Source organism: Gopherus evgoodei, chromosome 10, assembly GCF_007399415.2.
Source record: "Gopherus evgoodei ecotype Sinaloan lineage chromosome 10, rGopEvg1_v1.p, whole genome shotgun sequence".
In the NCBI taxonomy this organism is placed as follows: Eukaryota; Metazoa; Chordata; order Testudines; family Testudinidae; genus Gopherus; species Gopherus evgoodei.
The window spans coordinates 65101795-65115866 of record NC_044331.1 but is presented as its reverse complement, the minus strand read 5'-3'; the positions used below and the strand labels follow the sequence as shown (position 1 = coordinate 65115866).

General features: G+C 40.3%; 1 protein-coding gene across 2 annotated transcripts in view; it reads left to right on the top strand.

Moving 5' to 3' along the window:
- Positions 1-14072, top strand: part of SHISA9 (shisa family member 9) — a 255223-nt gene that overhangs the window by 236141 nt on the left and 5010 nt on the right. The window contains exon 4 of one of the 2 annotated variants that reach the window (XM_030579078.1): positions 2-46. The exons of the other annotated variant lie outside the window; for it this stretch is intronic. Coding sequence (XP_030434938.1) covers positions 2-46 — 45 coding nt within the window. The remainder of the gene's footprint in view (position 1; positions 47-14072) is intronic. 2 annotated transcript variants of the gene reach the window in all.

Sequence of the window (14072 nt, the reverse complement as noted above, 5' to 3'; positions counted from 1 at the left end):
GGAGGGTATGATGGTGATTTTCCTGTGATGACACTTAAGTCAAAAGGTACTGTAGGATCTTCTGCTCTTTTGTTCTAACCAAAATCAAAACCCAAATGCAGATAAATGTTAGCAGTCTTCACCTTTGTACAATGATGCACATTGACATCAGCTGTGTGGTTTTTTTTTCAATAATGCCAGATAGAGCAATTAGGCAAATGATGGGAATGGACCCTTTATTGTAAATATTATATAAATAGCAGCTGTTAACAGTCTGCCATTTTGGTATTGCAAAAGCTGTTCTAACTGGAGCAAATGAGTATAAGAAAGAAATCTCACAGGTAAGAAATCACAGACATTACTGCTTTACTCCTACACTCCTATATGGTGGTAATAATAAAAGGCTCGGGGGGGGGGGGAAGTGCAGTAACATGATTTGCAAGGCACCCAATGAATTTTCCCACTTTTTTTTTTTGGCCTAAAAATTGAATTTTTCTGAAATATTAGCTATGTGACTACAACAACTAAAATCCTCACTACAATATCTGTGGCATAAACCAGAAAGTCACATCACATCATCATGGTAACACTTTAGATAAGATTTCTGGCCTTTATGGAGGAGAAAGTTTATGTGCCCCAGAAAGCCAGGTAAGCCACTATTATGGAAAAAAAAGTGTGTTTCCTCCTGTAAACCACAGGGAAGACAGACTGGTTTGCGATGCTGTTGCCTATTTCAAAACTATAATCCTATATCATGGGCTTTCCTAGTGTATGACTGGTGAGTGTGGAAGAATGAGCTCTTATGAAGGGAGAGACTTTTAAATGACAAGAGCAGCTAGCTGGGAACCATTTCACAGGAAATTCCACAATATATGTTTTCCATTCCAAAATGGAATGAAAACAATATATTTCAAAATTTTCCATGAGATGAAATTTAAAAAATCATTTCAGGTCAAAACGTTTTGATAAAAAAAAATCAGAACATTTTGTTCTGATTTTGATTTTTTTCATGTTTTACAAATATTTTTATATAAAGCAATTAATTTGGTTTCAAAAAATATTTTCACTATGAAAAATCAAAATGTTTCACTCTGAAAATGTTAAAATGGGACGTTTGGACATTATCAAAATGCTTTGTTTCATTTTTTCCCCCAGAAACAACATTTAGTTGAAAGTGACACATTTCGTTTTGACAAAATGACAGTTTTGACAGCTTCAACAAAAAAATTCCCCCCTCTCCCCAGCTCTAACAACAAGCTCCTCTCTTGTGATTAAATGGAGCTTCAGCCAAGGAAACTAACTCTTCAGCCAAAGTGGCTCCTTTTCAGTTTCTGCCCTATTTTCTCTCTCTATATATATTAAAGCTATTGAAAGGATTCAATTCCCAGGCATTGGAGAATTTTGCTTTGCATTGGGAACAACCCCCAAAACAAAATGAAAATTCAGATGAAGCTTCACGTGTTGCCTGACTTGGGGTGAAAAGGTCACATAAAATCAGTAACCTCAGAATTCAATATGGTTTATTCCTAAAACTGTAAATCAATCAAGATTGCTTAAAAACACATCCCTGCTTTGCTGAAAGGTTCAGAAATGTTGCAGAACTCTGCCTAGGTAGAGGTTTCATCATGAAAGTTTCATATGGCTCTAGTGTAAAACTGACAGGCAGAAAGAAAGAAATGTGTGGGATGAAGCTAAGGCTTAAAATTTATATTTTCCTTGTTATTGCTTAACATCGCTCTCATTTTTTTAAAGTAACAACTATTGGAACTAATTTTATAACAGTTAAGATTTAAGAAGCCAGCTGACTTCAGTTCAGAGCAGTGGTGACTAAAAGGTTCTTTGAAATTGTAGCTGTTAATAAAAAGATCAAAGGAAAACTATTATTGCAAAAACAACTATAATAGTACTGCTGTGAGTTTAGCTCTCATTTTAATCAATACCATTCAAATTAAAGGCCTGAGGGTAAAATTCTTCTCTCAGAAGCAATGGGGTAAATCTGGAGTGACTCCATTGATGGAACAGAGCAAAATCAACCCTATTTCAGCGTAAAAAATTGTGTCTAAGTTACATAAACTGTTCTGAGAGATCTGAACTGAGGCTTCTTGTGTGGCTCCCCACAGCAGGACAATGAGTAACATTTGTCACTGACTAGGCAGTGTTTCCCAAATGGTGGGTCCCAACCCACTAGTGGGTTGAGGGAAGATATTAGATGGGTTGCCACATTCCAGGCCAGATTAACCCATCTCTGGTCCCTAGACAAACATATACTTCTCCTGGCCTAGGGTGGAGGGGAAGCCCTGGAAGTAGGGTGTGGTGGGATGGAGAGCAAGCCCACCCCGCACTCACCCTGCAGCAGCAGCTCTTGTCTGATGGGGCTGGGCCTGGCTCCCTCTCCTGGCCACACTAAATGACAGTGACCCTGTGCACCTGGTTGCAATGCCCACAGTGAAGAGCCAGGCCCAGCCCTGTGGGACAGAAGCCACCACTGTGAGGTGAGTTTGGTCTCCAACCCTTCTCTTCCCAAAGCCTCCCCTCCGCAATGGGCTGGGAATAGGGTTGTTGTGCCAGAGCAGATGAATATATGTAATGGTAGGTCACAAAAGAAGAACAGATAGCTGGTGGGTCACCTTAATAAAAAGTTTTGGAATCAATGAACTATGGCAGTCAGACGTTCAGACTTTTAACAAAAATGCACAACAGGTATCATGATTTCAAGGGCCTTTTTGTTTTCAGAAGTTAAACTGAAGTTTAATACTTAGTCAAATTTTAGGACTGATGTGACAAAATTGCATGGTAAGGAATTGTCCTTGTCCTGTGAGTTGAAGAACAAATTTGTTGTTAGCTTTTTCAGTCCATAGTTAGATAACATAAATACACGTTTGTGGAAACAAAAATACATTTTTAGTCATTGAAACACGTTCTGGAACACTGTGTTATTATTATTTGAAACACAGAACTTAACATTTATAAGATTTGTTCATGCATAAAAGGATTGCTACAAACTTTTCAGATCTAGATTGCTGAAGGAGGGAAGGAACAAGCACTTTTTAACAGAAACCTGGAAATCTCTCTTATGTTAACTGTTGTAAACTTACTCTGCAGTCCGTTTAGTTCCCATTGATGTCAGTGGGAGTTTATTTCAGGCAGGACAACAGGATTGGATTGTTAATTTGTATTTCAAATGGTAATTTTTTTGCCTATACCCTAATATGCAGGGAAGGTTGTCAGAAAACTGGGAAAAATATGTTCAAAGTATTAATTTATGAAATAAATATTTTGTAATAGACATTGGCTTTTTTTTAGTTAAACCCATCCCATGATTTGGCAGGTAATTTACTTCCCAGTTGTAGATGCCATGCAAGGATAAGTGTTAATATTCATTGTGAAAGGAGAGAGAGAGAGAGAGAGAGAGAGAGAGAGATCATTATGAAACAGATTTTAAATTACAGTATACCCATTGGCTGGAATTTTCAAAGGAGCCTAAGGGAACTGGGTGCCTAATTCCCTTATGTACCTTGGAAAACCTAACCCATCGCCATGTGCTTAGAACAGAGAAGTGGAAATCTTTTTATTTTGTTCTCAGATTTTCACTCACTATTTGACATTGAGTGAGTAACAACCTCGCTGTGCTTAAATTTTGCCTTTTATAAAATGTGAATAGTACAAGGCTCGTTTCAGGCTTAATGCATTGCTGTCCATCAACAGATTTCAAATCCTGTGACAAAAGCTACTATTTTATTAGTTTAACACAGTGCAGCATAATTTGCTTCCAGGAAGTCAGAGTCTCTTTATTATGAAAAATCTATATTCAATGCACTGCTTTCCTAATATTGGTTACAACTGATATATATTTGTAATTTATTAATCTCATAATAGTATACAATGTATGTAGCCCGTATACTTTGATTGGTAAATAAGGATGACACCACTGCATTAGTTTGTAAAATAAAATTAACCCTGTAATTTAAAATGATGCAAACCTGTATGGCCTATTATAAAAATACCTTTTCAAAAGAAGTTGTTTTATATGTCCATAGAGAGAAACCTGCTTGATCTTACAAAGTATTTGGAAAAGAATAAGAAAAAAAATACCAAAAATAATTAGCTCCTTTGTGTTTATAGTTCTTGGCACATGTTCAGAAGAGGGGGACTTCTGCTTCTGGACATGTGGATAGTTTCAAGCTCCAGTGATTTGCTACCTACCAAGCAAGGTGCCATGGAAAATCTCATGCATTATGTCTAGTGCCTGAGGAGTTAATCAAATTCTGTCTCAGAATTACCAGCCAAGCAGCAGACTTCACTGTCTGCAGTGGGTGCAGAGAACATTGCGGAGACTGCAGGCTCTAGTTACCAAGTCTAATTACATTCATATTCTAAAATATTCCTACTGTATTTCAAAACCAAACATTCTCTGGCCTCCTGACTATTTCAAAAGCTGTCATAAAAGTAATCAATAGAACAGGAGAAGATCTTGGGCCTACATATTTATGTTTAATCATTTTTCATCACATGAAAGTAGCATTTTATTTTATTGGAAAACAGAATGCAGTCTTGTGTCTGGAGGTGGACAAGCGCCTTTCAAACAGCATCTGTGGAGGAGAAGAATGATTTGATATGTCTTTTTATGCTTGGTCTCTCTCCAGATCAGTATGAGAAATGAGTAAACTGATAAAGTGGTGCAGTATGTTAGAAAAGGAGTAACAGAGCCACATAAGTAGGATTACCAGCCCCGTGAGACTCATTTACATCCAAGTCTGAGCATTATATATAATTTATTTTAGTTGCTTACCAAACATCCTTATCACTAATATGGATCACAGAAAATAATCTGCGGTCATAATATGCTATCTTTCTTTGCAGACTGTTACAAATAAACTGGTGGGAGAGAAAAGGTGGAGTAGAAAATGCTCGTAAATTCTCAGTTCTAGCCAAGCTGTGCTCAGTACAATAATGGAAATGGAGGGAGGCAAAGGTGACTTGAAGCCACTTTTCACTTTCTGTATTCTTAGTCTAGCTCACGACTGCTCTAACTTGTGCTCAGCTGCAACAAAGCCAACACAAGACATACCACAGGTGACAACAGCTGGTGAGCCGTGAGCTGCCACAGCCATACCTCCTCCCTTTGGCAACACTGTGCGCGTAAAGACATATCCTATCTTCCTTTATCTCTACAACCATTGTTCGGAAGGAGCTTGTCTACTTCCAGAGATGAGACTGCATTCTGGTTTCCAGGTTTCTCTATGCCAGACAATTACAAAGGTGGGCAACCAGAGCTGTTATACTGGCTTTATGCTGTCTGGGGAACCCCTGCATGCCTAGCACCGTTCTCTGGGTATTAGTTCTATCTGCCTGGACGTAAAAATGAATTGAGCCCTATTTTTTAAGTTATTTTTAAAGTTCATCCCACTGAACTCAGTGAAACTGAACCAAACTGTAATTTTGTCTTTTGCCCCAGCATAGGAAACATTAAGTTACTATAGGGTTGATTCTTTGCAGAATTAATTCTGCATCAGTTTTCACATGAACTCTGGTAAAAGCCCCTAAAACGAACAGGACTCAAGTAGTTTGGCAGCTTCTAAACACATTGTTTTAGCTTCAGCTCAGACAAATAAACAGAGGCAGTCACAATATTTAACACTAAATCAATTTGACTGTGGTACAGTAACTCACAGTAACATATAAGCCAAGGCAGGATTCTAATATCTCCTTAGGCTCCTCACTATGAAGTCTTCCCTTGAGACATCTCATGGGGACTTTCCAACTTCTTTACTTGGAGAGGTATGCAAGGTTTCCCATCTTAACATTCGATGGCTGTAACTACACAATAGCTCAAAGACCACAGGTAGAAGAAAGCAAGTCCCAAAACAGTTTTGCCAGTGTTCATAGGCTAAGACTTACTTATAGGAAGGTGCATAGTATCTGCTACTCATTATACCAAACTGAATCACTTCCTGTTCTCACTCTCATTTGTTGCTGTTTCCCTAACTGTTATCGCTAGTCTTAAATTCAAAGTGCAAGTTCTTGGGAGCTGGAACTGTTTTCTTCCATGCCTCATACAATGGGGCCTTAAAGCCCAGTCAGATAAGAAACCCCCCACAAATTTGCTTATTCATAACCTCATTTTTTACTTTCCACCATGCAATATTTGCAATTGCAGCATTTGCAGAGGCAAAAGTTTGCTAAGAAGTAGATGTGCAGAAAAAAACATATCACAAATATCAATGGAAATGTGTTCACGTGAATATTTGTGCCAGAAGCATTTGAATGGCCATTTTGAAGACTATTTAAGGAACAGAAACAATACTACGTAGCTTTGGTGGCATGTCATACAGCATGGATAGAAAATACTGAAAAAAACAAATAGGGTATTCTCCTGGCAAAACTCCCATTGTCTTCAAGGATCTAGGATTTCACTCATACTATTTAGCTCATAAGCAACATATTGTCTAAAATACATAATCACATAATTTTGGATTAAGAACAAATATGCAAAAATTGAAGTTTGTTCACGGACAATTCACAAACAAAAAGAGGATACACTTGGTAAATAGCTTGCCCAGTTCTACTCCCTTTCATAGGCACAGGCAAATAAACCCTCCTCCTTCCTTAATAAAAAGACAAACTATCTTTAAAAGTAACAGTGGTCACCAAGAATAGCCACTCCAGGTAAGGATGTAAAATGTTTCTCATTAAAACCCCTAGTTCTCAAACACTCAGATTTCTGAAAACAAAAAACCCAGCTTTTTAAGGGAAATTGTATCATGAAGTTTATGGATACACTAAGAGAGGAAGAATGGTGAAGTGGTTAGGGCACTACCTGAGGACCCAGGAGACAGAGATTCAATTCCCTGCTCTTACACAGTCTCCCTGTGTGACCTTGGGCAAGTCACATAGCCTGTCTGTAGCTCAGTTCCTGCTCTGTAAAGGAGATAGCAGCATTTCCCTGCTACACGGGGCAATGTGAGGATAAATACATTATAGACGATAATACATTCAAATACTACAGTGGTGGGGGCAACAGAAGTACCATACACTACCCTAAGTTAAAAGGTAGGAACCTTACAAAAATGTTGAACTGTCAAAATGCATCTAATTAACCATTAATACTGGAGACAGGAAAAGCAAAGGGGTGACTCTCAGAATTAAAGCTCTTATTGTACATAGTCATTACGCAATTCTGAGATTCCAATTCTTTTTTCTCTCTCTCTGTGCTCATATGACAGTGATATTTTTAAATCCTATTTTACTGACTTGCATACAAAAGATACTCAATACAAATGAATTTATAGGACCTTTCATCTGAGAGCTCAATGTACTCTACAAATAGCAATGAATCCTAGTAACACCTCTGAGGAGGTAGTTAAGGATTAACAGCCCATTTTAGAGCAAGGGAAACGCAGGCATGCAAAGGTTAAGTGATTTCCCAAGATCATGTAGCAAGTCAGTGGCAGAATCTGGAGCAAAATCCCAGATCTCCTGGAACCTGACTGTGTGCACAAAGGTAAACAACACATTTACAGTGATAGGTTAAAATAAAGAAGAACCCATCCAGGTATACTCAACAGGCAGTTTTCAAAGATGACTTCACAAGTATCCATTTACTGTGTACATGCTTTATTTTTGGCTTGACAGGAAATCACCTCTCATCCTTCCCCCTCCCCTCCAATCAGAAAGGGGAGGGCTAGAAAGCTCTGAACAGTGGATATGTTTCTGCAATAGATTAGCATCAGGTGTTGGTATGTTAGGGGTAGCATGTTGCAGTTATAATGTATTTGGAAATATTTAGTGGCTCTCAGTTTCAAGTTTCTGCCCCGTTGATGTGCACATTTTGAGGTGGAGAGCTATAACATGCAGGAATATTGGCCTCTTTTAAGAGTTGCCAAAAGATATTTTACACTATTTATCTTTCTTTTTTTGTCTGTGTTTATTGAGGCAGGTTTCTTTGGTGATGTTGTTTTTTAAAGAAGCCTACTTTAAACAGATGGAAAATGGGATTTACAAGACTAGCTTTGAATGTCAGTGTCTTTCACTGTGCAATCAAACACACTGCTGACATATCACAGTTATACACAGCATTAACAGCTGAAAATGGGATTCCGAGGGATGCAGGGATGGCTCTGTATCCATAATATATTTATCCCAAGGTGCACTCATGCATCTACTATATTTAGGTATTTTTAAAGCTGATTTAGATGTACAACAATCAAATTGGAAAAAGAACAGTTCAGCCATACTAAGCTGTGATGTCTAATGTTCAAAGGGTCACAACAGAAAAGTGTTAACCATTTAAATGCCTACCCCTCCAACCCCACCCCACCAAGTGTCAAACCCTCCCATGGTAAATGAACAGAAGGGTAATAATCTACGGGAGTTTTAGACAGAAGGGATTGGGAATGCAGATAAAGAAAGATTCTTCAATTTTTGGTGGTTGTACCTCTAAGTATGTGAAGGTAAAGGAGGTTCCAACCTACAGATCTAAGATTAGCTGCAAGTTCATTGACTTTCCCACCCTTAGCAGCACATCAACATCCCATTGTTCCACACACACAGATAAACTAGCAGAAGTACCTGGGGACTAGGCTTCACAGAGTGACTTCTAAGTGATATCTCTGACCTATGAAGCCACAACTGCAAAGAGGTATCCAGATGGGGTTTTGACAGGCTCTGGGAAATAGGAGGAGCAGTCCCCCTTCCACAGGTTTAGGAGATTAATTTTTACTCTGTTTTGGTCCCCTTTACACCTCATAGCAGAAGGTCCATGAACTCCTAAGCACCATAAATCCACACCTGGGACAAATAAATGAGAAAGAGGGACACGTTTACACCATAACTGCATCTTAAGTAAACCAAAGAGAGTTAACCATTTAACCTAACAGGAACATTATTCATATAGGCCTCATATTCTTACCCAATTTGGGGCTTGATTGTGCCATGTAGGAACCATACCATCCCAGGTACAGCATGACCACTGCTGCACTACTTCAGAGAGTGCAGCATACCCTCCCATCTCCACTCAGCAGGTTCTGAAGGCCAGCACATGTGTTAAGGGATGGAGCCAAGGACCTCTCTCTCCTTGTCCTCTTTGGGTGCCTTGCAGCTAGTGGTGTATGGACAGGAGAAGCCCCTGTACTTCTCTCGTGCAGGGATTACAATTGTGTCTGGCTGTCATGCATACTGTAACGGGGTCGGCACCCGCCTCTCAGGCTGATATGCCTGCAATCAGTCTTTTTCACGGGGTGGAACTCACCTCTTGCAGGCGGCCCCCCCTTTGGTTGGTTGGGTGTGAACCTGCTTTTGTTTTTAGTTCTTTCCATGGGGTGGCACCAGGGCTGGCTCTGGCTTTTTTGCCACCCCAAGCAAAAAAAGAAAAAAAAAAACACCGCAACACCCGCAGTGTGGCCAGAACAGCAAAGCAGGAAAAAAAAACCCCTACCTGGCCAGGTCCTGGGCTCAGTCTGCCCACACTGACCTTTTCATGGTCCTGCTGCTACTCTATCCATCCAGCCAGGCACCCCGCCTTTAGCAGCCTTCCCTGGGCTTCAGTCCTGTCTGCAGTGAGCTTTCCACAGTGAGCTGTCCATGGTACTGCTGCATTTTCAGCCAGCCAGCCAGTCACCCAGTCTTCACTCTTCCAGCTCCACCCAGCAACTTAACTTCTGCGCTCTGCTGCTTGTCTTGTATAGGGCCCTTCTGGCCCTGGATTGGCTGCTCTATCAGCCCCCCTGATTGGCCGCTCCCTACGGGGCAGCTGGAGTGCAGGTGAAGGGGGACTCCCTGCGCTGCAGATGTGCCCTGGCTAGTAGGGGGTGGGGGAGGGAGCAGGGGGAGAGAAAGAACGGGGGTGGCCAGGGCTTCAGTGGGGCGCTCGCCATGTGGCCCCAACTGCCGCGCAGCCTGCCAGGAGGGCTCCGCGCTGCTCTGGTCGGTGGGGAGGGAAGGACGCAGGCTGCCCTGTCGGGCTTGCTGCAGACCTGGCACCGGCTGGGGCAGATGGAGCGTGCAGCCTGCTCCCAGTAGGGCACTCCCCTCCTCCATGTTGCCGCCCCCTACAGGGCAGCCAGATCGGTGAAAAAAAAAAAAAAAAAAAAAAAAAAAGCAGCCATGCCGCCCTAGGATTGGGCACAATGCCACCCCATAGAATCTGCCCCAAGCACAAGCTTGCTCGGCTGGTGCCTGGAGCCAGCCCTGGGTGGCACCCACCACTCGCAAGCACTGCCCGTCTGATGGTTCTCTTGGTGGGTCTTCAGCGACTCAGCCCTCCGACCAAGCTGTCTACCTTCCAGGGTATATAGTCGCAAGTTCTTATCAAAGACCTGGTATGGGACCACAGCTCTTAGGCTTCTTCCCAGAGGCACTGCCTTCTTCAACCACCCAGCTGGGGCCCATCTCGGTACCCGCAGCTGGTGGTATTTCAGCAGGCCTCCCTGGGTTCAGTCTTCAGCCAGACCAGTGGGGCCCATCTTGGAATCCTTGCCTGGTCTGGCCAGGTCCTGGGCTCAGTCTGCCCACACTGACCTTTTCATGGTCCTGCTGCTACTCTATCCATCCAGCCAGGCACCCCGCCTTTAGCAGCCTTCCCTGGGCTTCAGTCCTGTCTGCAGTGAGCTTTCCACAGTGAGCTGTCCATGGTACTGCTGCATTTTCAGCCAGTCACCCAGTCTTCACTCTTCCAGCTCCACCCAGCAACTTAACTTCTGCGCTCTGCTGCTTGTCTTGTATAGGGCCCTTCTGGCCCTGGATTGGCTGCTCTATCAGCCCCCCTGATTGGCCGCTCCTCTGCAGCCACTCTAGGCTTCCTGGAGGAATTCTTGCTGCTCTTCTCTGTGGCAGGGTGATGCAGGGCCATGAGGCCTCCAGCAGGGGGCCTCTAGATATAGTACGTACGTACACACACACACACACACACACACACGCACAAAAAAAACTACGTTTTGGACTAGTTCTGTCCTCCACTTTCATGCACACCAATAGAACAGTCACAGTCTGGCCCATTGACATGAAACAGCTCTGATCAAGTACCATTTCCGTCCAACTTCTCTTCCCCCTGCCTTAGAGGAGGAGCAAGAAGTCAAACTGTAGTTGCAAAGATGATAAAAATGTAAGGGGGATTTTAGTGACCACACAACACCAACAAAAATTAATGCTTAGCGACAGGGCTAAAATCCATCACCAACAGGCATATTCATACACACATACTGACAACCTCTTTTGTTAAAATTGGCTACAAAATTCAAATAAACTCCTACTGTATGTGTGAGGCTGCATAGGTTGATAAGTTTCCGTACAAAAAAAAAGCCTTAGGTCTAATTTAATAAAAATCAGTTTTGGTATTTTTGCTTTTTCAAAATGAAGCTGACATGCAGTTTGTTTGTTAATAGTGACAAAGGTTTATCAGATGATAATTAAGTAATGAAAATGTGATCCACTTTGACACACAGTGGAAATAAATATGAAGGATTTTTAATAAAAAATGCAAACCCAATATGATTTGAACGCAATATATTTTGAAATTTATAAAGACAGACATTTTATGTATTAGGGTGGAAAGTCAACAATTAAAAAAGATCTGAGAATTTATAGATGTTAAATTACCTTTTAAGAAATAATGTTGTTCTACAAATATTATAGAAACACAATATTTCAGTATTAGCCACAGAGGTAATAAGAAAATGTGTTTCCCTAACTTGTTTCTAGATTCTGCTTTACCTTGGGCATGTTATGTAATCCCTCCATGCCTCCATTTTTCTACCTGTAAGATGGGTTCAATAATACCTACATCTGACAGGTAAAGAGAAGTCCAGTTTTCTCTGTAACTAGAGCTGGTCAAAAGTTGGTTTCCATCCCACAGGAAATTCTATAATTTAAAAATTTGGTTTCACCCTGGATGGGGCAGAAAGTTGAAATCTGGGACTATTTATCAAAATGTTTAATCGCAACTTCATTGTTTTTACTTTTACATTTTATTATAACAAAAGTCTCAACAAATGTGAAAATTTCAACATTAAGCCATTCCTGAAAAAATGTTTTGATTATGTTGAATCAACATTTTCTGATGGTAAATTGTTCTGTCATACAATTTGCAACCTACACTACTTTAATTCTAATTTCTTCTTTCTAGTTGCTCACAACTTTCTCAGATAAATTATTTGGGGTGAAATTGTGTGTGTTTGGTTTCAGCCTGAAGGTGAATAGGCTTTTGCTCAAACTTTTCCAAAGTTATTCAGCTGTTTTTTTGAGTTATTCAAGTGTGAGTGGGAGGAACAGGGTATAATACACATTTTTCCCATATCCATAGGCCACTCTCATTTCAGCATTTCTTCACTATCAAAAGATGCTATCAACACTGATCATATTGATAGTGAGAGGGTGAACTAGAAGAATGAATATAGACCGCATAGTATTTAACATAGCAGGGAAGAATGAAAGTGCAATCACGTCTCTTCCTTCAAAGACATTCTAGACAGCTTTCAAAATGGGTTAAATGACAGAATGAACTGAGAAATGAGACAAAGAATTTAAGCTTTCAAAATAGTATAGGAATAGAATCGTAGCTGTAGCATAAACTGGGAGAGTCCTACAGCTTTGCAGACCACCCAGCATAAAGAACATCCATGACAACTCTAAATTGTATCAAAAGCTGAACCAAGAATAATTTTCAGCTGCCTTTGAATTTCTCATACTGAATAGCAGAAGCTATCTTCAGATGCATGCACTGTGGGCCATGATGAAAGAAAACCCAGAAAGAAGCGAGAATCCTAGGCAGCTTCCTAAGGCTTCTTTACAAAATAAAAGTGTTAGGCAAATGTGGGAATCTCTCAGCGGACAGCCATGAGTGATTTGATTAGTACAGGTTCAAATGCCAACATTCCCATGCTATCACAGCAGCCTAAAGCAAATCAAATGCAGTCATTCCCCAGTGCTGCCAATTTCGCCCATTTACTTCTCACTGGCTAACTTTTGCAAATTGAACTTTGCTGTTACCTTGAATCTCAGATTTCCAGCCATTAGTTTTGTAAAATTCTAGAAAGTCTCACTGGATTTAGTTAGCTGAAATACTTAACAAAATGGAACTGTATTTTCAGAATCTATTTATTTGGCCTTTGAGCTCAACCAATCAAATAGCTGCAAATTTTACACAGAATACTTGTATGAGGGCAAAATAAAACCACCAGGTACCTCATATTCACAGCACTTTCTAGGCTTTGCTCTCCCCACCTCTAGTTTTTGCAATGGGAGCCTGTTTTAAACAATTGAATTCTTAGAGATACAATGGTAACACAATTTACTGTTATGTGAGAACATTTATCTTAATATATCTAGAGATCTGAGTAATACATCTTGTATCTGACAGAAGACTGAATGCAGGCACTGCTCCAGCATGAAAGATATAGCCAACAAAAACAGTATGAAGAAAAAGAAATCAAGGAATTAAGGTTGTCTCTTTGGGGTGTTGCTTACTTAGCCAAGGGAAGATCTGGAAGTGGGTAGTATTAACCTTGGAATACTCCACTAGAATTATACCTAAAACTAGAGCTCAGAAAACTATTCACAGAGAACATATTTATTCAGGGCCAGATTTCTGATAACCATGGCTCCAGTTTAGAAGCCCTTTCCTTCACAAGTTCTACAATGGACGTAAGTGGAAGTACCAATGAAGTTAAGGTACTATTCATTGTGAATAGTCTATTGCAATCTAGTCCTCTATGATGTTAACATCTTTTTTTCCTAGTTTATTCATTATTTACAAATAGATACAGATTTCATTAATTTGATAAATATTATTTAGTGAATGGCCTTTGCAAACATTTTCATCCAACAGATTGCTCATAAATTATGTCGTGATTATTACTTTGATCATTTACTATTCCTAATTCATTTCGTATGTTGTGATTGATCACCTTAGACATTGCCTACATGACAGAAGTTGCCCCAGTTTAAATACACAGATCTAGCTAAATGGATCCAAACCCATACTTTAACCCCTATTTAAATCAGTTTATCTTAATCTGGTAATTTTCCAATGAAAATTAAATCAATTTAAACAAGGAACAAACTGTTGTGTGTCTACATTGGGAGTTTGAACCTGTTTGTTT